At 47.2% G+C, this 25383-nt stretch overlaps 2 protein-coding genes across 2 annotated transcripts in view; both read left to right on the top strand.

Annotated features, from left to right (window-relative positions):
• Positions 1-21987, top strand: part of LOC119390083 (E3 ubiquitin-protein ligase MIB2) — a 66920-nt gene extending 44933 nt beyond the window's left edge. Inside the window, exons 14-17 of the mRNA XM_037657621.2 lie at positions 10628-10849; positions 11600-11766; positions 18665-18873; positions 21096-21987. Of these exons, the coding sequence (XP_037513549.1) occupies positions 10628-10849; positions 11600-11766; positions 18665-18873; positions 21096-21304 (807 nt within the window). The 3' untranslated portion in view covers positions 21305-21987. The remainder of the gene's footprint in view (positions 1-10627; positions 10850-11599; positions 11767-18664; positions 18874-21095) is intronic.
• Positions 21988-22869: 882 nt separating this feature from the next.
• Positions 22870-25383, top strand: part of LOC119391243 (uncharacterized) — a 40872-nt gene continuing 38358 nt past the window's right edge. The window contains exon 1 of the mRNA XM_037658919.2: positions 22870-22996. Within this exon, the coding sequence (XP_037514847.1) occupies positions 22870-22996 (127 nt within the window). The remainder of the gene's footprint in view (positions 22997-25383) is intronic.

The following is a 25383-nucleotide window of genomic DNA, read 5'->3' as shown; positions in this document are numbered from 1 at the left end:
AAACACTTTCGTGTTAAAAATAAATTACACCACCTCCCGCTAAAGGGAACCATGTGTGGATGCGAAGCAGCGGGGAGATGGTTCGCTTGAGCGGGAGATGGTGCAATTTTCGCTTTCGTGTTATACCGATTCCTATGACGGAGGGATCAGCCATGTTTTTTTAGAGTACATGCAATCATTTTCCAGTAACGAAGGTATTCAATGCATAGGTGTGCTGACGATGGTGGAGACGCACAAAAGTGAAAAAAAAAATGGTAAACTTACTTCACTTATAAGGAAATCCGTTTTCAATCTGTCGCGGCAACTTTGTGCCCCAGGATTTTTTTTTTTTTTTTGCTGCGGATAGAATTACACTGACACTTGAGGCGCGTTACAAATAAAGGATAATACGACCGACGATTACGATAAATGCGAAATTCAAGCGCAGAGGTGTCGGTGGTGCTGAGCTTCTGCTCGGGCTGCCCGCCTGGTAGCAGCGTTAGACGAAGCACTTATTTGGGTGTCTCGCTCACTGTTCTGGTAGAAAGCGGGAACGCAGTGGTTCCGTAGCGAGCGCTGGCGCTTCCTTCTCCTTCTCGCTCTTATGATGTAACTCCCTCGCATTTTCTCCTCTCACTCTATTCGCCGCTGTCGCAGTCTCCGCAGCTGTCTTCGGTTCCTCTCTTTCATCATCCATCTCCTGTGCCAATCATTCGCTCGGTTACGCCTACACCGATGACTCGAAATCCACGAACGGGGCGCTTTAGAAAGACTTCGTAAAGCGCCTCGCCACAAGGAGGCTGCTAGCTGTCTACAGACCGAAGAAAATGTTCCTGTAGAACCAGAGCGTTCGCTGTGTCAGGTGGCTCTTACATCCACACACTCGCGCCATCTCCTGTACAACTGCTGCCCAAAGACGTCGAAGTGGGATGTGACTTGCGTCATCGGGGGCAGCTGATTTCCAGGAGACGCGATATCCATGCGGACAAAAAGCTAGGAGAACAAGTCGAACATGTCCACAAGCCGCACGGAACCAAGGCGTCTGTGTACGATTTTACGTAATATTGCCGCGTCCATATTTGTGTCTGTCTATACGCTGGCGACGACAAAGAAGACAACCGGTGCGCTCGAGAGGCGCAGCGGGAAAGACTGAAAAAGAAGACGTTCTTGGCGGCTGCACGCCTTCAGCGCTATCTTGGAGTACGGCACGCCGTACGCCTTTCTAAATAAAGCCCCCGTGTTTTATAAGCCGCGACACTGGTGGAGGAGCTGGGTACCATCGCCTCATGATCGGTACTCCTGTGAGCAGCCCTGCATCCAGCCCCCCGAGACCGCCACGCGTGGAGACGCCTGTACACCGCTCAAGCCGTCGCCTGCAAGGTCTGAGACCAGAATTTGGCCTTTTACAAGGACCCCCGCTGCCGACAGCCACCCCTGCTCAAGAAATGGCGTTTTCAAGAAGTCCTACGCAGGTAACGGTCCAGAATCTTCGGATTCCCGAACCATTTCACGGCCGCCCGAACGAAGATGCGGAAGACTGGCTTGAGGAGTTTGAACGGGTAGCGAAGTCGAACCACTGGAGCCCCGACGAGAAGCTCTTCCACGTATACTTTGCCCTTGAAGACGGTGCGAAGACGTGGTTCATAAACCGCGAGGCAACTCTGACAACATGGGACGAGTTTTGCCGTCGGTTACGCGATACCTTCGGCAACACAGACCGACGTGAAAACGCACAACGCCTTCTTGAGTCACGCATCCAACAGCTACATGAAGGCGTCGCCATGTTTGCCGAGGATATGGTGCGTTTGTTCCACCGCGCTGACCCCAACATGTCCGAGGCTAAGAAGCTAAGCCATCTCATGAGAGGCGTCAGAGAACAGCTGTTTGTTGGTCTCGTGCGCAATCCGCCGACAACAGTCGACGAGTTTATCAGGGAAGCCACCGCAATAGAGCGGGCGCTGCAGCAACGGTACCATCAATGCGATCGCCGAGCCACCGGTGCACCTGCAGGTGCCGCAGCACTCACTGCGACCGATGAGTGTTCTCTACGCTTACTCATTCGACAGATCGTGCGCGAGGAGATTGCAAAGGAGAACGCAAGGTGCACATCGCCGTCGCAATCGCCGCAGCAGCAGGAGTTCACGGTTGCATCCGTCGCTGAAGTCGTCCGCCAGGAACTTCGGCAAGCGTTTGCCTCTCCCGAGCCATACCCTGATGCGTCGTACCAGCCTAACGCATATACCTACGGCGACGCTGTACGTCGTCCATTGGCTCCAGAACTATCGTACCAGCCGGACGCATACAGCTATGCAGACGCTGTTCGTCGACCGTTGCCCATGCCCGCGCCGCAGTACCGCCAACCGCCACCTGTTGCAGCCTGGGCCCAGCAGGATCCCATAAGGCGACCTCAACTGCGCAAGACGGATATATGGCGCACTGCGGATCGTCGGCCACTGTGCTACAATTGTGGAGAGCCAGGGCACATTTACCGTTTTTGCCCCCATCGTCCAGCTGGGTACCGCGGAAGTGCACCTGCTGCTACGCGCCGACAGTTTTGTGAAAGCCGCGCCCCCATCGACGACGACCTGGCTGGCCGGCAGGAGAGCTCCGCTACCTTCCGGACACGCTCGCCATCCCCGGCTCGTTTTGCTTCACCGAGTCGCCGTAGTTTTGCTGACGCCGTTAGAGGTCGGTCTCCCAGCCCACGGCGGGGAAACTGAAAGCAGCGACCTCTGGGGGGAAGGTTGCAGGTCCTCGAATTGCCAAAAATCCCCCATTGTTGCCGCAACGTGAGAACGACGAACAAGAAGATTACGCCGAGAAAACTGTGACTGCCGACCTAACCGTGACAATTGATGGGCTTGAAGTGACGGCCTTAGTCGACACTGGCGCAGACTTTTCTATTATAAGTGAGCGACTGGCAGGCGAAGTCAAGAAAGTCAGAACGGAATGGACGGGCCCTTATATTCGAAATGCTGGAGGCCAGGTAATGACGCCTTCAGGCAAATGTACAGCAAGACTCACGATCGGGAATAGAGCTTTTGTAGCCTCATTCGTGATCCTACCGGAGTGCTGCAAACCTCTGATACTAGGAATGGACTTCTTAAGGGAGTACGGCGCCGTTGTCAACATACGTGAAGGCGTGATAACATTTGCCTCTGACAATCCCGTGACCTCCGACGCAGACCAAGATCCCAGGGCGTTACGTGTGGTAGACGAAGACGTCTGCGTGCCGCCGCTGTCATGTAGTCTTGTTTCCGTCAGTTGCAGCGTGCAGTGTAATGAAGACGCCATAGCCGAACGTGTAACTGCCCTTCTCTTCCGTCAAGGTGTTGCCATCGCTCGCGGCATCGTCAGCTTAGTTGATGGCCGTACGGAGGTGCTACTTACCAATTTTACGAACGAGCGCCGGCACATTGGTAAAGGCACTGCTGTGGCATACCTCGAGGAACTCGACTACTCTTACGACTGCCTTGCTATGCAAGGGGAAGCAACGGCTCGTACAGCACCGCAGGCACCAGATGTCGACATCGGCCCAAGGTTAACGCCCACTGAAAGATGTCGTCTTATGGAACTTCTTGGCCGGTTCAAGGACTGCTTTTCCTCGACGTCACGAGTGGGTCAAACGCCGCTGACTAAACACCGTATAATCACGGAAGAGACAGCAAGACCCATCCGACAGAACCCATATCGCGTCGCTCAGAAAGAACGTGAGGTCATACAGCAGCAGGTCAAGAAGATGCTAGAGGATGATGTGATCCAACCATCAAAAAGCCCCTGGGCATCACCGGTGGTACTCGTGAAAAAGAAAGATGGCAGCTTACGTTTCTGCATTGATTATCGTAAGCTCAACAACGTTACGAAGAAAGATGTTTATCCGCTGCCACGGATCGACGACTCTTTGGACAGGCTACGGCATGCGCGCTACTTCTCGTCAATGGACCTTAAAAGTGGATACTGGCAAATAGAAGTAGATGAGCGTGACCGAGAAAAGACCGCATTCGTGACGCCTGACGGGCTTTATGAATTCAAAGTCCTCCCTTTCGGTTTATGCTCGGCCCCGGCCACATTTCAAAGGCTCATGGATACCGTTCTATCCGGTCTGAAATGGAAAACGTGTCTTGTGTACCTTGACGACGTGATTGTTTTTTCGGCCACGTTTGAAGAACATCTAAAACGGCTGCTGTCTGTCCTTCAAGCCATACGGTCCGCAGGACTCACATTGAAACCAGAAAAATGCCACTTCGGCTTCGAAGAACTTCAGTTCCTGGGGCATGTGGTCAGTCAGGAAGGTGTTAAGCCTGACCCAGATAAAACTGCAGCCGTCGCAAAGTTCGCAAGGCCTGTAGATAAGAAGGCGGTCCGACGTTTCCTGGGTCTTTGTGCCTATTACCGGCGATTTATAGCGGACTTTGCGCACATCGCCTCTCCACTCACCCGCCTCACAAGGGAAGATGTTGCGTTTGTATGGGGCGAAGAGCAAGAAGCGTCGTTCAACGAGTTGCGGCATCGTCTACAAACTCCGCCCGTACTCGCTCACTTCGATGAGGATGCACCAACAGCCATCCATACAGACGCCAGCAATGTGGGCCTCGGCGCTGTTCTTGTTCAGTGCCAAGATGGTGCAGAGAGAGTAGTTGCCTACGCTAGTAGAACCTTGTCCCGTGCTGAGTCCAACTACTCAACAACTGAGAAGGAGTGTCTGGCTGTCGTTTGGGCAGTTGCAAAGTTTCGCCCGTATTTATATGACCGCGCTTTCCAAGTGGTAAGCGACCACCACTCACTGTGTTGGTTGACCAACATGAAAGACCCGTCTGGACGTTTGGCACGCTGGAGCTTACGGCTTCAAGAGTACGACATGACCGTAGTCTACAAGTCGGGAAGGCAGCACTTAGATGCCGATTGCCTATCAAGATCACCGATTAAACCACCGAGCCCAGAGGATGATGAATGCGCAGGCTTTTTAGGAGTTGTCGATGCGGCTGTCATCTCCCGGCAACAGCAAGACGATCCGGAGCTCAACTCACTAATCGACTTCTTGAATGGACGAGCCACGAATGCGCCGAGAGTGTTTTCGAGAAATTTATCAGCATTCTGCTTGCGTAACGGAATTCTCTATAAGAAGAATTTCTCATCAACAGGCAAAAGCTATCAGCTGGTAGTTCCGGAAATCCTCCGCAAAGAAATTTTGCAAGCCTGTCATGACGAAGCCACGTCGGGCCACCTCGGTTTCACAAGAACATTGACACGTATCAAAGAAAAATACTACTGGCCAAGAATAGCAGTGGAGGTGAAGCATTACGTGCGAACATGCATTGACTGTCAGCGGCGCAAGGTACCACCGGTCAAACCCGCTGGGCTTTTACATCCCGTTCCAATACCGGAAACTCCGTTCGCTCAAATTGGCATGGACCTTTTGGGCCCATTTCCAACATCGGACAGCGGTAACAAATGGGTTATAGTGGCGACGGACTACCTCACCCGATACGCCGAGACCAAGGCGATTCCGAGCGGCACTGCAGCTGAAGCGGCCCGGTTCTTCATTGAGAACATCGTGCTGAGACATGGTGCTCCCGCGGTCGTGATAACAGACAAAGGTACCGCGTTTACAGCCGAGCTGTTGCGCACTGTGCTTACGCTCAGTGGTACAGCGCATAGGAAGACGACAGCTTATCACCCACAAACAAATGGACTTACGGAACGACTGAACAAGACTATCGCCGACATGCTTTGCATGTACGTTGACGTGGAACACAAGAATTGGGACAGGATTTTGCCGTACGTCACATTCGCGTATAATACGGCAGGCCAACAAACAACGAAAATGACACCGTTTGCACTGATTCACGGCAGAGACGTAACTACGATGCTTGATGCTATGCTGCCTCATGACGGTGATTCAGAGACGGACGCCGCAGATTTCACTGAGCGCGCCGAGGAAGCAAGACAGCTTGCCCGCGTCAGAATAACTAGCCAGCAAGAACTTGACGCTCAACGGTACAATCTCCGCCATCGATTCGTCACCTTTAAGCCCGGGGAAAGAGTCTGGGTTTGGTTCCCTGTACGACGGCGAGGCCTCTCGGGGAAACTTCTGCGCCGATACTTCGGACCCTACAAGGTTCTGCGCCGCCTTAGCGACGTCACGTACGAAGTCGTCCCTGACGGCTCTTCTTGTTCAAAGCGCCGCCAGCATCTGCCTGAGACAGTGCACGTGGTACGCATGAAGCCGTACTTTTCTGAGTGATGTGACCGCCCACTCGCTAACTGCGCATCGACTGCTACTTCGTGAGCATCGAGACGATGCTCGCTCTGGAGGGAGGGTAATGCCGCGTCCATATTTGTGTCTGTCTATACGCTGGCGACGACAAAGAAGACAACCGGTGCGCTCGAGAGGCGCAGCGGGAAAGACTGAAAAAGAAGACGTTCTTGGCGGCTGCACGCCTTCAGCGCTATCTTGGAGTACGGCACGCCGTACGCCTTTCTAAATAAAGCCCCCGTGTTTTGTAACCCGCGACAATATGCATGGGCGCCGCCACGTTGGGTTGTTAAGCTAATGGCATAGCATGGCAAGAACTTTATTATGGTCCGGAGAGTAACTGCGGCCCGAGGGCACAAAGCCCCAGGCTAACTCGTTGGCTCCGCCCACGTAGGGACCGGTAGGCCAAAAGCTATCTAGATGGCGTGAGCTCTCCGGACGGCTAACAGTTGATCTTGGAGGACTTCATTGGATATACGCCGACTTCCGCTCCGCCTCACTGTTGAGATCTGAAGCCCTTTCGTTGGGGCACAGCCGGAACATACGACCGAATAGACACGGCCGGAGTGTGACCACAACGTTCACATTCCGCGGGAAAATCCCCGTCAACTTTGTTAAAGGTACTGCCTACCGCTCGGAAAAGTTTTTCTGATTGTGGTGAAAATGAGAAGATCGTTCGTCGCATCGGCGGCAACAAGCATGCCTTTGCCCCATAATAAAGGAATAATGTTTTTAATTTGATGTTGAAAATCGTGAAAGAATGACCGCTAGCGGCACCCAACAGCGATGTGGTCAATCTACTGGTAGGACAAGAAATCCTCGCAGGTAGACTCATTCTGCTTAGAAACAAACATCTATAACTTGAAATTGTATTTTACGCACTTGAGTGCAGCTTTCGGTTGCGTCAGAGAGTAATTTCTTGCTTTTTTTTCTCACGCATCCGAAAAGGCGCCCGGTGGCGCTGCTGCGGCGCCGTCTTCGATTTCATCTGCTTCAGTTCATGCTATGCCATGCGGCTCTCCGCGCTGGTCGTACTGTGCCGCTGTATTGTTGTTAGGATGTCTCACAAGTGCTGCGCTGTGAAGGCGTGCATTTATTGTCTCTTTTTGATGAATCAACTTGGCTTGCGGCAGCAATGCTAAAATAAACGCATAGACTGTGATTACAGCAAAACAAGTGTTCTGTAATCATATAAGATGGCTTCATTTAACCGCTAGCGCTCTGAAAACGAGCGTTACATTCATTACAATAGTGTTCAGCGAAAATAAAGTAATTCTACAGAAATCACATGTGCTTTCGGTTTTAATTTTTACCAACACTACAATCGTCATTGCGTCCACCAACCAATGTTGTGGGCACGTTTCACGCCAATGGAAGAAGTACCGAACGCAGATAAAAAAATTCTATTTTAAAAATTTCTACTAACTTTCCACAGAAACCGCTGCAAGGTTGGACACTTTAGACGGTACGCTTTCTATTGCGGTACAAAACAGAAAAGCGATGAAGGACGGTAGACAGTCCCTTTAAGCACGCATAAAGCGTGTCGGATAGTATTTGGTTTGAATCAATCCTAATGTGACTGCCTGAGCTTCGGCGAACTTCTTATGTGGAGGAGGAAAGAATCTCCTGCCGTCCCTATCGTGTGAGGTGATCTCATGAAAAGTACTAAGTGGGTTTTTGTAGGAGCCGCAGTCATCCTGGAGCAATTCCTGATCTTGTGTGCGGCATGTGAAATCTCGCACAGCAGAGTGAGCTTGCTCGTTAGGATTGCAGCCATTGGGGCTGACCGAGTGACCCTGATGAGCCGGAAACCAGACTAGGTGTGTGCTATCCAGAATGTTTTCATATTTTAACAGCAGAGCTGTTAAGCTTTACTTCGGGCCGTGCGGAGTCACCAGAAGACTATCATCATCATGATCGGCCTTCTTCATCTTCTTCTTCGATCCCAGAACACGTGCGCTGATTTGTCCGGCGTGAGATGCAATAAATATGATGGGCGAGAAAACTAGTACAGAGAGAGAGGCAGAAAGAGAGAGAGAAAAGGAGACAGAAATTCTTGGCGAAAAAAAAATTTCTTGGTTAGGCAGGATTCGAACCTGCATATCCACGATACGAAGGCGAGCGTCGTAATCACTCGGCTGTCCCGGCGTCCTAACAGAACATAGCATAGCCTTGTATAGTGTAGTATAGTAAGAGGGTGGGAATGGGAAGCGAGTGTGAGAAGAAATGTGACGGTGAGGAGGAGGGGAGAGAGTAAAGCATAGCATAGAGAGAAATAGATATAGAGAGAATCAAAGAAATATGCATAGCATAGAAAGAGAAATAGAGAGAAAGAAAGACAGAAAGTGAAAGAGAGAAAAATCAGAGAGCGAGAAAGGAATAAAGAGAGAAAGAGAACAGGAAGGTCGCCCAGCTCCGCACCTCCTTCAGGCTTGGCACCCCTACTGCGTAGCTGCCTTAAGTTTTCGTATATCGTGACGCGAAATAATGTCACGAAACGTCGAATGCACCAACCAACCCAACAGTTTTTCATGCATGTGCGTCTGCCGTAGCGCTGTTCGTTTAGTTGGTAAACATGCAAAGCGCGAATGCTACAGTCCAATATTGCGGCACCGAAGCCATCCGTAAAATAGTCTTTAAACCTTCTCGGTCATGCGTTCGCAAGATAACGCAAGAAATGTACCACGTTCATCATTCTTCACCATTTTTTTAATGCCGTACGTCTGAATAGAAGTATGACGACGCGTGCTAACATTATGCTTAATACACGCAGCATATGCAAGATGGACAGACTTCGGCATGCTCCGTTCTTTATTTCAACAAAAAAATTAAAGCCAGTTCCAGGCCTGTGAAATCTGACTAAACAGCGGAGCTGGTAGGCAAGCGCCGCCACCTGCCGAATGCAGATTGTGTTCTTTCTTCATCAACTTCTTTCTTTCGTCTTTTTCTTGATCTCTTTCTGTATTAACCTTTCTGCTTTCCCTCTTCCTATAACCCTCAAATCACTCCTCTTCACCCTCACATCTTTCATATCCCTTGCTATACTGTATATACTGTGCATGATTATGCTATGTCTACCCTCTCGCCTCTTCCTTTCCTCCTCACCCTCGCATTAGCCCTTCTCACCCTCACTTTCATTTTCAACCCTTCCTATACTGTACTATGCATGACTGTTATGACCTTGCTATACTATACTATGCATAGCTATGCTATGCTAGAAAGCTGCTTGGCACACAACCACTGCCTGTGGCGCATACCCACCGAGCTTTCTTATACGACATAGGATCAACCTCAAGCTTAAACAGCTCCGCTATTAAAAAAAGTCAGTTTCGCCGCAACCGCGAAGCAATGAATGTGATAGCAATAAATTGGAATGTAACGCGAAGAACGCAAAGCAGCTCGAAATTGCCAGCGCGTCGCTCGAGCCCAAAGGACGCACGAAAAGAACGCACACAGGACGAGCGCGAACTATCATGCGTCACAGCTCGACACTTGAAGCGCACTGCTCAAACATAAAGCAGGACATACGAAAGGAACGAACAGGTACACACGGGACGAGCGCGAACTGTCACAGTTGTTACTTATTTCTGTTTGAGCAGCGCGCTCCTTTCGCAAACGCAACCGCTGCGAAGTGACCTTCGTACGCTCTGTGGCTTCAGCGTGGACATCGAGGGGAAAGCACAAGACATACAACCACCCGCTCCACCGCCGCCCCCTTCTTTCCTCGAGATAAGCGCACGAAGGCGACCACGCCCTGTAGGGCGAACGCCAACGGCGTTCGCAGGAGCGGGGCGATGATATTTAAAGCGCGCAACGCGCGCACATCGCGCCATCTATGTGGCGAATAAGAAAGCATGCTGAAGGAAATGGTGTATATAAATAGCTCGCCGTTAGCAGGCTGAAAGACGGTAGTGTTGGTGGAGTAACCGTCTAACGCCGCTCGCTGGAAGAGGTCGCCCGTTAGATTCCGCGCGTCGGAAAGTTTTCCTGAATTATGTTTCTTTGTGGCTTATATATATATTTGTTAAGCTGTTTATTGGACGGCACTCGGCGACAATGCACTATGGCGACAGTCAAGGCAAAGGCACGGGCTCCGAGCGCGAGCGGCTCCAGCGGCGAGGAGCCGCTGGAGAGCGCAACCGTTAAGCAGTACCAATTTCTTCGCCACAAGATATATATATATATATATATATATATATATATATATATATATATATATATATATATATATATATATATATATGTACGGTGCATGGCGACGGCAAAAATCAGCCGAGACTGTCCATATAATTGCTATCGCAATAAAAGCTTGAATTTGGGTATCTGAATTTGGATGGCATTCAAGAGAACACCGTCCAAGCAGTGGTGAATTTTCTGCGTGTCTTTCTTTAGGGCCGCTGCACGGTTGACATCAAGAACAGCCTACAACAAACAGCCCTCCTCCTAGCTGTTCACCAAGGCCACTGCGAATTAACCGAACTGCTCGTTGAAGCTGGCGCAGACATCAACCAACCAGACAACGATGGTGACACTCCCATGCACATGAGCTTGATGAAACGAACAAATGTCAAGGTCGCTGCCGTCAGTTCTTCCAAAGCACCAATCATAAGAAGGGTAGGTTTAAACGTTTAAATTGTATATAAAATATTCGCATTAAAATTGTAAACCTAACAAAAGGAAACAGCGCCGACAAGCAAATTAATTGACATCAAATTTACACTCAGATTAACTGTCTGCTATTTTTCCTTCTTGTTTTCGTATCTTTTATGTACATGCTATATTTTAATCAAAGGTAGCTGGAGAAAGCATTGAGTAATTTTGTTGGAATTTCTCGCGTGAAGTAAATAATTATATTACTAAATTACCAGCCAACAAGTAATTCACTACGTTGCTCACTAAAACAAAAAGTAATGTAATTACTATAATTTCATTGGTGCAAGACTGAACTCCATAGCTGTGTGGTAATCAGTGTAATAAAGAACGAATGACCAAAGAAGTAGTCAAGAAAGGCAGGCACGTAGGCAAGGGGGGGGGCGCCCCCCCCCCGAAATTCGTCCAGCCTTTTATGTTCCCGGGCAATTTTTTTTTCTTTTTGCCATGAAAAGACTTTCTTTCGAATAATTAGGCCTTGCCCCCCCCCCCCCCCCCCCGAAAAAAATTCTGGCTACGTGCCTGAAGAAAGGTCACCTAATACAAGCCTTCTCACTGGGCTAGGTATATGAAGTGTGGTGAAGTAGTTCTTGATATTGCCGCTAACATATTGCCCAAATTATAGCTTTATTGCTCTGAGACACTGGCGATGCATTGTTACACAGAAGCAAGCTCTGCAACGCGGCGATCGTGTAACTTCTTGTCTTTGGGCAGATCGTGAATGATCTTCCAAGCTCGGAGAGCAACCTGGCGTTGGCCTGCTTTCTGGCCAGCAGGGGTGGCGACCTCCACAAGAAGAACAAGAAAGGACTGACGCCCCTGGCAATAGCCGGCGACCTTAAATCTGTGGAGCGGCTCCTAAAATGGAAGACGGCGACAAGGTAACTCCTAGTTGAACGATATCATTCGGGCTTCCGAACCTCTCCGCTGATGACAATGAGGCCTACCCTTTGTAGCAGGCGTACCTGAGTACGGAAAGTTGCGAGCACATCTCCCCGCCACGGTGTTCTAGTGGTTATGGCGCTCGACTGCTGACTCGAAGGTCGCGGGATCGAATTCCGGCCGCGGCGGCTGCATTTTCGATGGAGACGAAAATGTTTAAGGCCCATGGACTTAGATTTAGGTGCACGTTAAAGAACCCCAGGAGGTCAAAATTTGCGGAGCCCTCCACTACGGCGTCTCTCATAATCATATCGTGGTTATTGAACGTTAAACCCCAGATATTATGATAATTATTGCGAACACATCCTGCATCTAGGAATAATTAAAAGTTCGCAAGAAAACACAGAAAGAGCTTTAGGCGCCCTCTAAAGATCCCCTGGTTGTCAGCATTTCCGGAACCATCCACTACGGCGGGCCTCATAACAGCATCGTGGTTTCGGCATGCATGCAAAACCTCAGATATTATTATTGGATGATTCCACGTAAGATGGAACAAACGATGGCTGGTCGACCTCTTATATTTATTTCAAAATTTGATATATTATTGCCTGATGAATGGAAAGAAGAGATCCGCAATTCGTTTTGCCGCCAAAAATTTTTTCGAAGCACAGGAAATCAATAATGACGAAGAGGTGGAGTGGAGCGCTCATCCGGTTTCCTGTTTTGGCAAACTGTCGTTATGAATTGCGCGAAATATATTAAAGTTAGATAGCTGAACTTCTTGTAACTAAATATATGCATGATTTTGCTACTGCTCAGGTATTTTTAGTTTTTATGTGTAGTGTAGATATCTTTATAAAAAACCTCAAAATTGGCCCGGGAAAGGTTATTTTCGTTACTTTGAAGTTCTTTATCTCAAAAAAGCCTTGTAGCAGAGCGACAAAAATTCCGCATTACCTTCTCCGCATACTTATGTACCAAACTGCCGACTATTATATTTATATAACTTTTCAGTAAAGAGATACGGTCGGACTAAGTTCAAGAAAACACCGAACAATGGAAACTTGACGACAACTAAAAAAAACCATTCTTTCTATTTCTTAAACTTTGTCCACATATTCTCCTCCACATCAGCTTTCACAACCATTGAAAACATATTGCATAATTTTGTTGAACTAATAGTTACGGCCCCTCCAATGAGACCCTTAGGCAAGGATTGGCAATTGCGACCTCTTGCCCAGCAAGTGTATAAAATGCAAGCAGGATTGAATTTCTTTTTATTAAAAGGCCAGCAGTACCGAAAAAGGTATCGGCGGCACTGAAGACGTTACTTTTGAATTATTTGGTCACTGCAGCGCCCACTAGTGCGGGGCTACCAAGCAGGCGCGCGCGCACCCGAGATGCTCGTTGTAAGAGACGGCGCAGTGAGAGCTCGTTTTCGCGTCCTCAGACCGATTGAGTTCGAAACACCAACACCTCTCGGGTGACTTGAACGCACGTGCACTGGAGCTTCGCTATTCAATCCGCCCTCTGTTCGCATCGCAGCTAGGCGCTGATAACACGGCGGAGATGGAAGAAACGCTCGCTTGCACGCTGCTGCCACAGAAACTGCGCTGGGCCAGTTGCGATCAGTGGAAAGGAAAATATGGACTGTCAAAGGAAAGAAAAGCAAAACTATCGGTAACCGGATGCGCTTGCCTTTCTTAGATGTCGGCAGCAGACGGCCTGAACTGGCCGCGCGTTCGGTGCGCTGTTCACACTTCATTCGGCGCCGATAGTTCTTGCGCTTTGCTCTTACTCTACTCCTCCTGTGCGTCTCATGGTGAGAAAGTATAGCTCTGAATGATTGTATTTTCGGATTGTTGCTCTAAATAAAAATACTGGTGTCGACAAACCTAAAACGACTATTGTGGTGCCTGTTAATGCATCGTATATATTTTAATTAGCGCCACCTTAAAAAGACACTTTTCGTTTCGATATCGAGGGGATGACTTCTCAGTGTCGTTTCATAGCAGTGTGACGTGACGGGGATACAGAAACTCGCGACGTACTAACAGCAAATCCGCCATCTGCTCGTGGTGCACATAAAGAACGATGAGTGAATTGTCGCCCAGTGACCCTGACAGTGATTTCTACTATTTAGGCTGCATGCAGGACGCAGAACTCGCAAACTTGGGGGAACTGTCTTGACTCGTCGGGATAATGCCCTTGCAGTGGGGCTGGCTTGCAGATTCTGAGCGAGGAAAACTTCAAAGTCCAATTAAAATATTTTATACGTGTTCTGACTCCGGTGTGTGGACAGAGTTGACACTGCATAGCAACGAAGCAAAATATGTCCCTTTTGCGATGTCTCAAAATCGTGTCAGTTCGCCATTAATTATTGCAAAGAAGCCAAAATTTCGCAGATGTACCGACCTAGACATCACTGCTTTGAAGGAACGTTTAACACCCGAAAGATCAGTGAATGTCAGTGAGACGGACTACTTGTGCTACGCGTGCTTTTACTACCACTGCAATGAAAGATCTTCACGGAACGCGCAGTTGAACGATGACATTCTTATGCCCCCTGAGAAAGAAATCGACGTCATTAACCAGATCACTGCGACTACCGGTGCACATGCGTTCAAGTCACCCGAGAGGTGTTGCTGTTTCGAACTCAATCGGTCTGAGGACGCGAAAACGAGCTCTCACTGCGCCGTCTCTTACAACGAGCATCTCGGGTGCGCGCGCGCCTGCTTCGTAGCCCCATGCTCGTGGCCGCTGCAGTGACCAAATAATTCAAAAGTAACGTCTTCAGTGCCGTCGACACCTTTTTCGGTACTGCTGGCCTTTTAATAAAAAGAAATCCAATCCTGCCTGCATTTTATACACTTGCTGGGCAAGAAGTTGGAATTGCCAATCCTTGCCTAAGGGTCTCATTGGAGGGGCCGTAACTATTAGTGCAACGAAATTATGCAGTATGTTTTTAATGATTGTGAAAGCTGATGTGGAGGAGAATAAGTGGACAAAGTTTGTGAAATATGAAAAATGTTTTTTCTTTGTCTTCTGAAGTTTCCATTGTTCGGTGTTTTCTTGAACTTAGCGCGATCGTATCTCCTTACTGAAAAGTTATATAAATATAAGATTCGGCAGTTTGGTAGATAAGTGTGCGAACAACGTAATTCAGAATTTTCGTTGTTCTGCTACAAGGCTTTTTTGAGATAAAGACCTTCAAAGTAAAGAAAATAACGTTTCCTGGGTCAATTTCGATGTTTTTTATAAAAACATCTACACTACACGTAAAAACTAAAAATACCTGAGCAGAAGAAAAAGCATGTATATATTTAGTTAAAGAAATTTCAGCTACCTAACTTCAGTATATCTTGTGCAATTCATAACGAAAGTTGGCCAAAACAGCAGAACAGATGAGCGCTCCACTCCACCTCTCCGTCATTATTAATTTCCTGTGCCTCGAAAAAAATTTTGGCGGCAAAAAAAATTGGGATCTTTCTACTCATCAGGCAAGAATATATAAAATTTTGAAATAAATTGAAGGGGTCGACCAGCCATCGTTTGTTCCATCTTACGTGGAATCACCCTATTACTGAACTCAGAAAGACAGCACGCTGGAAACCCAAGACCGGGGACTTTCGAGAGACGTATTTGAGCAACATCTGCCTTCCAAACTTCTGTGGGGCTTGATTATCGACTCTTAACTGTGTTAAGGGTGAGGCAGTAAACTAAACGTGAAGTAACAAAACAAGCTCTTTAATGGAGGAATTTATTTCACTTAAGCGGAAAGGCCCTCCGGTGTGACGTTGATAAAATGAAATGAAAAGTTATTTTAGAATTCGAATAACCACCACGCTAGCGTGGGTATATCAATTTGAAAAAAATTCGGCAGAACCCACGTACCGTGGGAGTCGATGTTATGCGAAGCATGCGGCTGGAATGTGACTGTGGCGTAAGTTTTTTACTGAGCGCAACGTTACAAAATGACGCTAAAGATTTGTATAAATTTTATAGGCACACATATATATTGAAGAGCCGCATATGTGTTATATAACCAGTTGTTTACAGTTGGGTAACGCTGCCAACGACAACACGGGTATTGCCAACACCAGAAGCGTTAAGCTGATATGTAGTGCTTCTACTTGTCCCTTATGATGGTGAACGCACGCACGTTTCACGAACCCGTGTGCATGTGTGGAAGAAGTTCTTGACCTTTCTTGAACAAGGTCATCACCACCGTGATCAGTGAGCACCAGCAGCTGGTCATGACTTGTTTCGGATCCTGTCGTGATCACGGTGACGAGGGGTCCATGCGTAGTGAAGTATGATGTATAGTACAGCTGTTGGAAATCTTGGAACTCTCGGTCATTTCGTCGACAAGTTGTCTGTCGATAAAGCCGGCGACATGTCGGAACCAGAAGTCACCCTTCGCGTTGGTGAAGTATAAGCCGTTGAGGCTGGTAGGCCTGGATAGTGCTACATAGACCAACATCAGTGGATAGCGCTTGCATTCGTAAACTACCTGGGCGTATGTGGCCTACGTAGCCAACTCTACAAAGCGACCGTCGATCAATCTGGTACCATTCTCGGTTAGCATGAGGCCATCGCCCAGCCTCGTAAGAAATGAAGTGAACACTGCGTCGTTCTGGCGGAATAAGTGCACATTACGGTGCGGTTATGTGAATATCATATGTAACTTTCTTTAATGTATTCCTCCGGGGTCGAGCAATGCTTCAATATAGCTTGCTGAATCATACGAATACAAATGTAATGTTTATTAGACTGCTATGAAAGCGGAGCCAACACTGGAACCACGGATGTTAATCTGTTATGACGCCTCTATCGTAGGAGTACACATCGTAGCAATATCATGTAGTATTTGTTGCTTTCTTGTAAAATTAGATAGCAAGCACCACAACCACAATTGACGTTGCACCGATACTACGCCTGCTTAGGCTGTTTTTCCAAACCAGTTTATTGACCAGGCGTGGCTCCGTGGTAGATTACCGGATTACCACGCCGAAAGCTTGGGTTCGATTCCTGCTGGGATCCTAATTTTCATTGTTTCCATTAGTCGGGTCAACGCTACCGATGTCGGTTTTGCTTAACGTTGTCGCATTTAAGTTACAAATGTCTGTTCTCGCCGTTCCTGGGTCGATATAAACTGTCAATCACCTGTGGCGCATACCCGTACACCGCGGCCCGTGGTAAACGGGTATGTGCCACACGTGTCTGGAGGAAAGGGTTTGACGACGTACGCGACAGGATTTTCACGTTAGTCATGTCATCACAAGAAAGTCACATTCGTCAAGTCCTGTTACCCTCCTATGCCAATTTTGGTATACACCCAGTTAAGGAGGCGATCACGCGAGCACCCAGACGTAGGCGGCTAGATAGATAGATAGATAGATAGATAGATATAGATAGATATAGATAGATAGATATAGGTAGATAGATAGATATAGATAGATAGATATAGATAGATAGATAGATAGATAGATAGATAGATAGATAGATAGATAGATAGATAGATAGATAGATAGATAGATAGATAGATAGATAGATATAGATAGATATAGATAGATAGATAGATATAGATAGATAGATAGATATAGATAGATAGATAGATATAGATAGATAGATAGATATAGATAGATAGATAGATAGATAGATAGATAGATAGATAGATAGATAGATAGATAGATAGATAGATAGATAGATAGATAGATAGATAGATAGAAACGCTCAAAGTGCCAAAGGTTTGCTAAGAAATGCTTCGCATTTAATAGGATTAGACATTACTGCAGGGTCGTTGATAAAATTGTCAGCATATCCTGCAAGCAAGAATGTGCCGTCGCTCGGTCACTGTAAGTCTACTTCTACCACGCAGATAACCTACAAAGCGTCATGTTTCGAGAGTCATTGCCGTTATTTGTCCTTTCTTTCATGTAGGCCTTCGTGAAACATTTTCTTCTGTAAGATATCGCGATACTGGATGTTGCGGGATAAAGTGGCTTGCCTGCGTGCCAGCTTTCGTCAGGTGGAGTGCTGTCGTGTGAGGGCTTGTCAGGTCTCCGCGTTCTGGTACTCTGCACGGACCGTAGTTTAGCGCTGTGGCTTGTCCTGGGAGTCCCCATTGTCAACGCAGGGTTACGCGATTCGTGCCTTCGCGATTCGTATGGCTGTAAACGTCGAGCTTCATTACTTTGCATTAAAATCTCGTGCTGATTTATTGCGATTGCGGTGGTCTTTTATATATTCGAAAATATCGGGTTAGAACAACGCATTATTACAGCAGAAGAAACGTTTGGTGTTCTACAGAGTAACCCGTTTGCCTCACGGGGCTCACTGTTTCCACCTTAAAGGCTCGAAGGTGGCTTTCTTTCTGCAGGTAGCAGGCAACATTGCAGACGTTGTGGAAAGGCTTTGTGTATAGTCTGTGCTGCGGTATAAATAATACAGGCATTGTGTCAGGCTATTACTAACGGACAATTTAAAAGGTATGTGATTGCATCTAATGATAACTAAATACGCTGCATATCACATGTCTTTTTTTTCTATAGAAAATTATTTTTGTTTTTTCACCGTTTGTGGAAGACAGCACAGCGTTTATGGAGCTTGTATGTGGACTAAAACTGGAACGTCTTCGATGTTCCAAAGACGGAAAGTTCGGCCACTTGGTTAAGATTCACCGGAGGGCATAAAACATGCAAGAACACGGAGAACTTCACACCACAGTGCTGTTTGCGTTGCATCTGCGTAATTTCTAGGATAACGAGCTAGAACAAAGAAGCATTAAGCACTATTTATTCTAGTGTTGAAATTGATATGGAATACTTTCACTACTGTGCTGTCACATTTGAAGGAACCATTACGCATCCTTCTTGCACTGCCATATATTTTCAGTGTACACGCTACGTCGAGCCCAGAGCGATCGAGTGGCGGAGCGACAGCAGGTGGTACTTCGGAAGATGGCAAGTGCAAAGTGTGCCTAGACGCTCCTGCAAGTGTGTGGTTCGAACCGTGCGGCCATCGGCTGTACTGCCCGGATTGCTGCCGGCGCATGAAGTGCTGTCTCTCCTGCGGTGAACGCATCACGGGGAAGGTCTCGGATGGTGCGTGGTGCTCGGTGTCATTTTTTTTTTCGTTTTCCTCTATTTGTGTGGGCCACTTGCTGGGCTCCACGCTGCAGTGAATCGGAACCTGACTAACCGCACGCACAAAAAAAAAAAGCTGACATTGGGTCGTCATGCGACGCGTGGAAAGTGATAGCAGACTTAGGCGTTGTGCACGAGCTCAGTGTTCAGCCAGAGTTCTAAACACTACTTATTTCAGTCCCAGTGTTTCCATATGAATGCGAAGCACTTTTTTGTTGTTTCCACTACTGATGATAATGAGTAAATTCTGAGCAAATCAACTTAACTAAAGGTGACCTCCTGTTAACCAAGAAACAGTGTCATAAGCCACTTTGGCACAGCGTACGATGCAGAACCAAAACTGACTAACTTGCAGGCGCACCACCCCGTTTGAAAAGAAACTTTACGAGTTGCACTGTATCATAGGAGTTGTATTCTTTATTGTGTAAGAAATCATAGGGGTTGTATTTTTTCTTGCGTAGGAAAGCTGTCTGTGAATAATTATTGGCTTAGCTTTTTGTTCTTGTAGAAAATATTCACTTCTTTTAATTTCATGCATAGCATCATCTTCGAGGCATACATCCGTCATCAGTTGTCTTCTGTTGTAGGGGTGAAGACGGGCCTGTAAGGTCTAAGTATCTGCTGCATGCATGTGCGAAAGCTTGATCTGCTAGCTTTGTACCCTATCTCCAAAGAAACGTTTTAATTTGGAGGTCTTAAGCACAAAAACTTGCAATTTGGGACTGAGAGGATCACGAGGAGGCGTTATGATGCGACGCAGCAAGCGAGACGAGAACAAGCATTTCCTCAGGAACGTTTCATTCAGTGGTTTTATACGTGCAAAAGCCACAATACGACGACGAGGTATGAGGTAGCCAAGATTCCGGTTAAACTATGGGCACGTGGGTTTCTTTCACGTGCACCTAAATCTAAGTGGTTGTTTTCTCTTTTTTTATTTATTTCGTCCCCACCCAGATGCGGCCACCGTGGCTGGTAATCGAACCCATGTCCTGGAACTTAGTAGCGTGACACGTTAGCCAGTGTAGAACCCCGCTGATACGTTTTTCATGGGACCGTAAATAAAACATAAGAGCCGGGAAACGTTAGAGCCGAAAAACAGAAAATAATGAGATATTAGAGTAGTGATAAGAAGCACACAATTTTATTTCAAACCTTTCGCTTGAAAGAGTCGTGCAGCGTCGTCTGGGACATATTCTCACGCCCGATCAGCACAAGACGTCTCTCAACCACCTGCAGTGCCATGTGGCTTTTGGCGTCGTCACTGCGCGCAAATCACCGCAACAAATCCGGCGCTGTTACGGCCAATGAAGCCGTTAGCTCCGCAATCAGGATGACTTCGGGCAACAAAAACTAATCTCGTAGTCCGTACTTTTTTTTTGAACGCATCAAAACCAATTTTTAGCACCCAGGCACGTCATGGACGCCATGTTTAGATAAAAAATAGATATCGGAGGTTGTGTTTCTGGTGGCGGGACTTAAATATGCCTCATAGATGTCGCCCTCACCTCTTATGGTGGCCAATTCGATCGAAGCCACCAAGAGGACCAAGCCAAGCCACGTGAAAAAGCAACATGGCAGCATTGGCCATCTGGGAGGGCCGGTACGCAATGCACTATGCGGGAACGGTCTCACAGTTGCGACGTAACAGCGGGGTTCCCAGTGTACAGGATCCAATGGCAGCTATGCCGGGGCCGGCCGAAAACAACCTAACAGCCAGGAAAACGCAGCACCCGGGAACGTAACAGCGGGGTTCTACTGTACGCATAACACAGCAGGCAAAAATAAAATTTCTGTACAAGCTTCTCTGTTTATCCTTTATCGTCTTGTTGCCCTTCATTTGGTAGAAAAAAATGTATAACAATATTCGGTTGAATGTAGATGGTACAATACTATCACTTCAAGTATATATATTCGTTGCCGAGATGAATACGTGAAAACCCACTTTTCAACTCCTTCAGTCACTCGTTAGCTCGTATTCGCACTTCGCTCTTCAATGGCATTTTCTTTAAAGTGGAGCTTGTTATGAGTTATAGATTTCGGTGGCGGCGTTGTCGTACGGAAAAAACCCGGCTACAGCGCCCTCGAAGGTGCGCCGGTGGCATGCGTACTTGTACGCGCCGTTGTCAATAAGCTTATTTTAACAAGCTCTCTGTAAGCTTATTCACTCTGTTTTTCTGCAGGTGAAAAACCTGCAGACAGCGAGGCCCAGCGGGAGCTAGAGGCCAAGCTGAGGAGGCTGGAGGAAGCCCACACTTGCATTATCTGCATGGAACGAGAGCGAAACGTGGCCTTCATGTGCGGCCACGCCGCTTGTGACAGATGCGCTGCCAATCTCAGCGTCTGTCACATGTGCCGAATCCCCATCGACAAGAAGATTACCCTGTTTTAGCAAAAAAAAAAAAAGAAGCAAAACCAAACACCATCACAAATGTGCTCTGCTCTTTTGATGTCTTGATAACGGGCATTAGACAGTAGGCGAACTCTCCTCATTAGATTGTTGTGGAGACTGCCATAATTTCTTTCTGAATATAGAGGCTCGGAGTGCAACTGCCATTGTAAGTGTTCATCGTGTTCATTCCAACCTTCACATCGCGTCGATGTAATCGACAGCTATAATTATTTCTCGATGCCTTTTGATCTCTCGTAATACGGCATCGTTTTTTACGATGTAACATTGATATTTCGGGCACATGCTAGTCGAATGCCCATTTTTCTGCAGTGTGCATTTTGGTCGAACTTGGCTGACCACGAATGATACTGGACCCGCTTTGTTACGTTAAACGTGCTCTCTTTGTATCTCTGCAACGGTTTTGCAAGGGTTGAATATTCTTCTTGTTGACGCCATTTGTATCACTCATCTGTTTGAGCCTGTTACCCAGTCTTCTTCTATATTCGATGTTTTCTCCGTTTGTTTTTGATTATAAACTTCAATTCAACGGGCAGGTTACGTCATTGTTAACCTAGAGTTCTTTTTGCTGCTGCATTGTAACTCTGAAAAGCAAATGCATGATATGTATGTTTGTTTGATATTAAATAAATATTTTTTGTTAGCTGCTATATTATCTACGTGACCTCACTTCTCTTGGTACGCGCCTGCTGAGAACGCAGCCATGTATGTTTGGTTCGTAAGATTTTTTTTTTTTTTTCAATGGTAAGCAGCTTGCGCAATTCCACTATATCTAGAGGCAAGCCCATCTTTCCTTATTTGCAGGCGTTGCTTATTTACAGATGTTGCTTATTGACAGCCCATTTTTGCTTATTTGCTGTCCACCAGCGGGTGATGGGAAAAATAGCTCGCTCTGAGTGTAGGTTACTTGGTTGGTTAGTATAAAAGCATACTATTACGGCAATTTGCGTAATATCACAGCAATAACTAGACTTCACAAAATTTAGAGAAAGGTGGATGAATTTTGTCGTGGCGTACAGTTGGAGGTCAAAGCGCATGCAGGAACGCATGCAACAAAATGCAAAACATGTGCGGAGTGCTAAATAATTGTAAAGGAAACGAACAATTTAACTATTTGAATCGAAGCCTGAGAGGCAACTTTCTTCGCCGGCTGGTTTAGTGTCTGTTGTATACACGGTGTTTTTTTTTTCGTTTTTTTTTACACTACAGATTTTTAATAAAAATCCTATCGCAGTCAGGCTCCTGTCGTTTTCGCACATGGACTCTACGTCGAGGGGTATAACTGGGGGTAGACCTTTATGAAAATTGGATGGGGAGACTGAAATGATGTTAGGTTCGAGATAAATCTGGACGAAGTTAGCAGTAATACATTTGGGAATCTTGCAGAAAAATGAAACTTAATTTCGGGATTTTAGCTTTTAAAAAAATCACGATTGCGAGGAAATACGTAGTGGGGGACTTGGGAATAACTACGACATTCAGGGTTCCTTAAAACTTACGCCTAAATTTAAGCACACGGGTGTTCTTTGGCTTTTGCCTCCATCCAAATGCGGCCTCCTTGGCCCGGAATTGAACCCGGTACGCCAGACAAACCTTTCCTGCGGCAAGCTCACCACCACCACCATCGGTTCCTGGATCTTTGCACCGCAACACCTTGGCCGCTAGCCTACCGAGGTGGGTAGAGCATTTCACAGCATGTTGAAGTCAGCTATGTGGGATGTATATCATACTCCCTTTCTTTATGAACGGCAATGGAACGAACAAAGACAATCATAAGGCAAACACGGTGATGTTTAGTGAGAAACGAAATGCTGCTTTTGAAGTGTGAAATACCGGCTCCGCGGACCAACATTAAAACCAACTGAGTATTTGTCGTGGCCAATGGAGGCTTTTACTTCCACTTGTAGTAACGATGATAGCGCTTGTAAGGGCTGTATACAATCAGGATCACCACCAGACCTCCTCCTCGTCATCACCTCCTTGTCTTTCTCTCTCTCTCTCTCTCTCTGTCCCGCGCACTTTTTATTCTCATTGTGATCGTCATTATGACCTTACATTAAAAGCATAGTGTGTTGAAGCTTAACATGCACAGCGGGGGGCCAAAAATCCGCAGGCAGCTATCCCATGTAATCCTATGGCATTGCGACCTCGGGACTTTCGACCACCGCTGTGGCGGTGAGAATGAGTCAGGCTGGGCACAAGGTCGGAAAGAACCCATTCTGCGCGTGCAGTAACATTCACGTGTCCCTTCAATCGTCTTCAAACCAACCCGCCTGCCCAACTGCCAACCAACCAGCTTTCCACTACAACAAGGCGGGAAGGAAATGCATTGCGTGTTGCATTGTTCGTCACTTTAGGGCATCGGGCCTGCAGCAATCAACATTGATATGCCGATAGATGCGTTCCGTTGGTTTCCACGAGCTGCAAGTACATCGCGAAAAGAAATAAAAGGAGCTGCAATTAACCGATCAATATGCAAGTACTTAGCGCGGCCAACGAAAGTGCGCCGTTTCTTTCGCAACCCGCCCAACACAATAACAGGAACGCCGCACGCACTCTTGCTTCCCTTTAACTAAACAGGACCCGAGTAGACGAGAAGGAGAGGAAGTAACGGATAGACAGGCAGCGTATACAAATACCGGCTGTGCCACTTTCCGGCAAAGTGCTGCGCTGTGTGTGTTTACGGTACGAACGACGCATGCAGCACTTTTCAGTGTTTGCGTTCGGCGAACCACGTGTACGAAGACAGGGAATCTCCATTAGAAGTTTGAGCACCTTCCTTGCCAGCCCTACCAATCGTGTACCTTTTTGTGCGTGAAAGAACTGCGAAACGACGGCTACATAGGTACTACATTTTCACACAGGCAGTCTGGCTCGCGAGAGTTCCAGCTCGCACGCACTGAGGCTTGCACTAACGTACAGGGTATCGACAGGGTTCTGTTTACCCCACGCCGTCTGAAAGTGGCTTTTTTTGTCTCAAAAAAAAAAAAAGAGAGGGTGGGAGGGGGGCATGCACTGCTATGTCAACTGCGCATCTTGCTGAGTCTTAGTTGAGTGGTCTTCTCTTCTTTGTACTTATTGAAGCCAAATACGCAGAATAATGAATTCGCTGCCATACATTCTAGCGGATCTGGCTACATCTGAGTGCAATTTTTGAGCACGGCCTCAGAGTAGTTTACTCTGCGTACTGGCGGAGAGGACGGGCTGCGAAAGGTACGGCTGTCTCTTTGGGACTCGGGGAACTTGCTCTACTGACCGTGTGCGCGTTGTAAAAGCTGACTTTGCTTACAGCTGCCTTTAGCGGGACTCTTTGTGTTGTAGGTACGTGAAAAGAAATCCTACCGTTTGATTAAGGTGCGAGACAGTAGCATTGAACCAGGCTTGGAGTTGAATATTTCTTGTTTTCTCGTTGACAGTCCTTGCTTTCTTTCGCGAAGTATACCTAGATCATGAATCATCAACTTGCCCAATCGCTCACTCTGATCAATATTCCTATAAAGGTTAGCCGATCTGTAGAAACAGTCATTCATAGGCTTCGGATAGGCACTGCCTATACGAACAGCTTTATGTGTGGAATAAAAAAAAAGTAACCGTGCTGAATGTAAAGAAGCTGAAGAAGACATAGTGCAACTTCTTATACAGCGTAAAAACTATGCTGCTCCTCGTAAGAATCTTACAAAAAAGCTTGGAGGATGCTTGAGCTTCGCCTTCAAGAGTAGAACTACGATAGCGTGATCGGGCCCCGTGCGGATCGCCTTCTCAAGTGCTAGCCTGGCTTCGGTGCTCGGTGCATGCCTCAACCGTGCCGTAAGGAAACGAACGTCTGTGCGCGTATCATTGACTGTTTCAAACTATCCTAGAATGCCTACTGCAAGTATATTAGTTAAGTGCCCACTACGTCGTAATTCTTCCTTTTGCGAATCAGCGAAGGGCCCTCTACGCGTCCGTAAGGCAACACGCCAACCTACGCAGCTGCTCACTTTGTTGATGCTTTTGCAGCTGATAGTGATTAAATTATGCCTGAGCGCTTTGTAATGGGTGGGCCTTTAGAACACCCAATC

This window comes from Rhipicephalus sanguineus, chromosome 4 (assembly GCF_013339695.2).
Source record: "Rhipicephalus sanguineus isolate Rsan-2018 chromosome 4, BIME_Rsan_1.4, whole genome shotgun sequence".
Lineage (NCBI taxonomy): Eukaryota > Metazoa > Arthropoda > Arachnida > Ixodida > Ixodidae > Rhipicephalus > Rhipicephalus sanguineus.
Note: the sequence above shows the minus strand (reverse complement) of the source record. Positions and strands in the feature narration are given on the sequence as shown.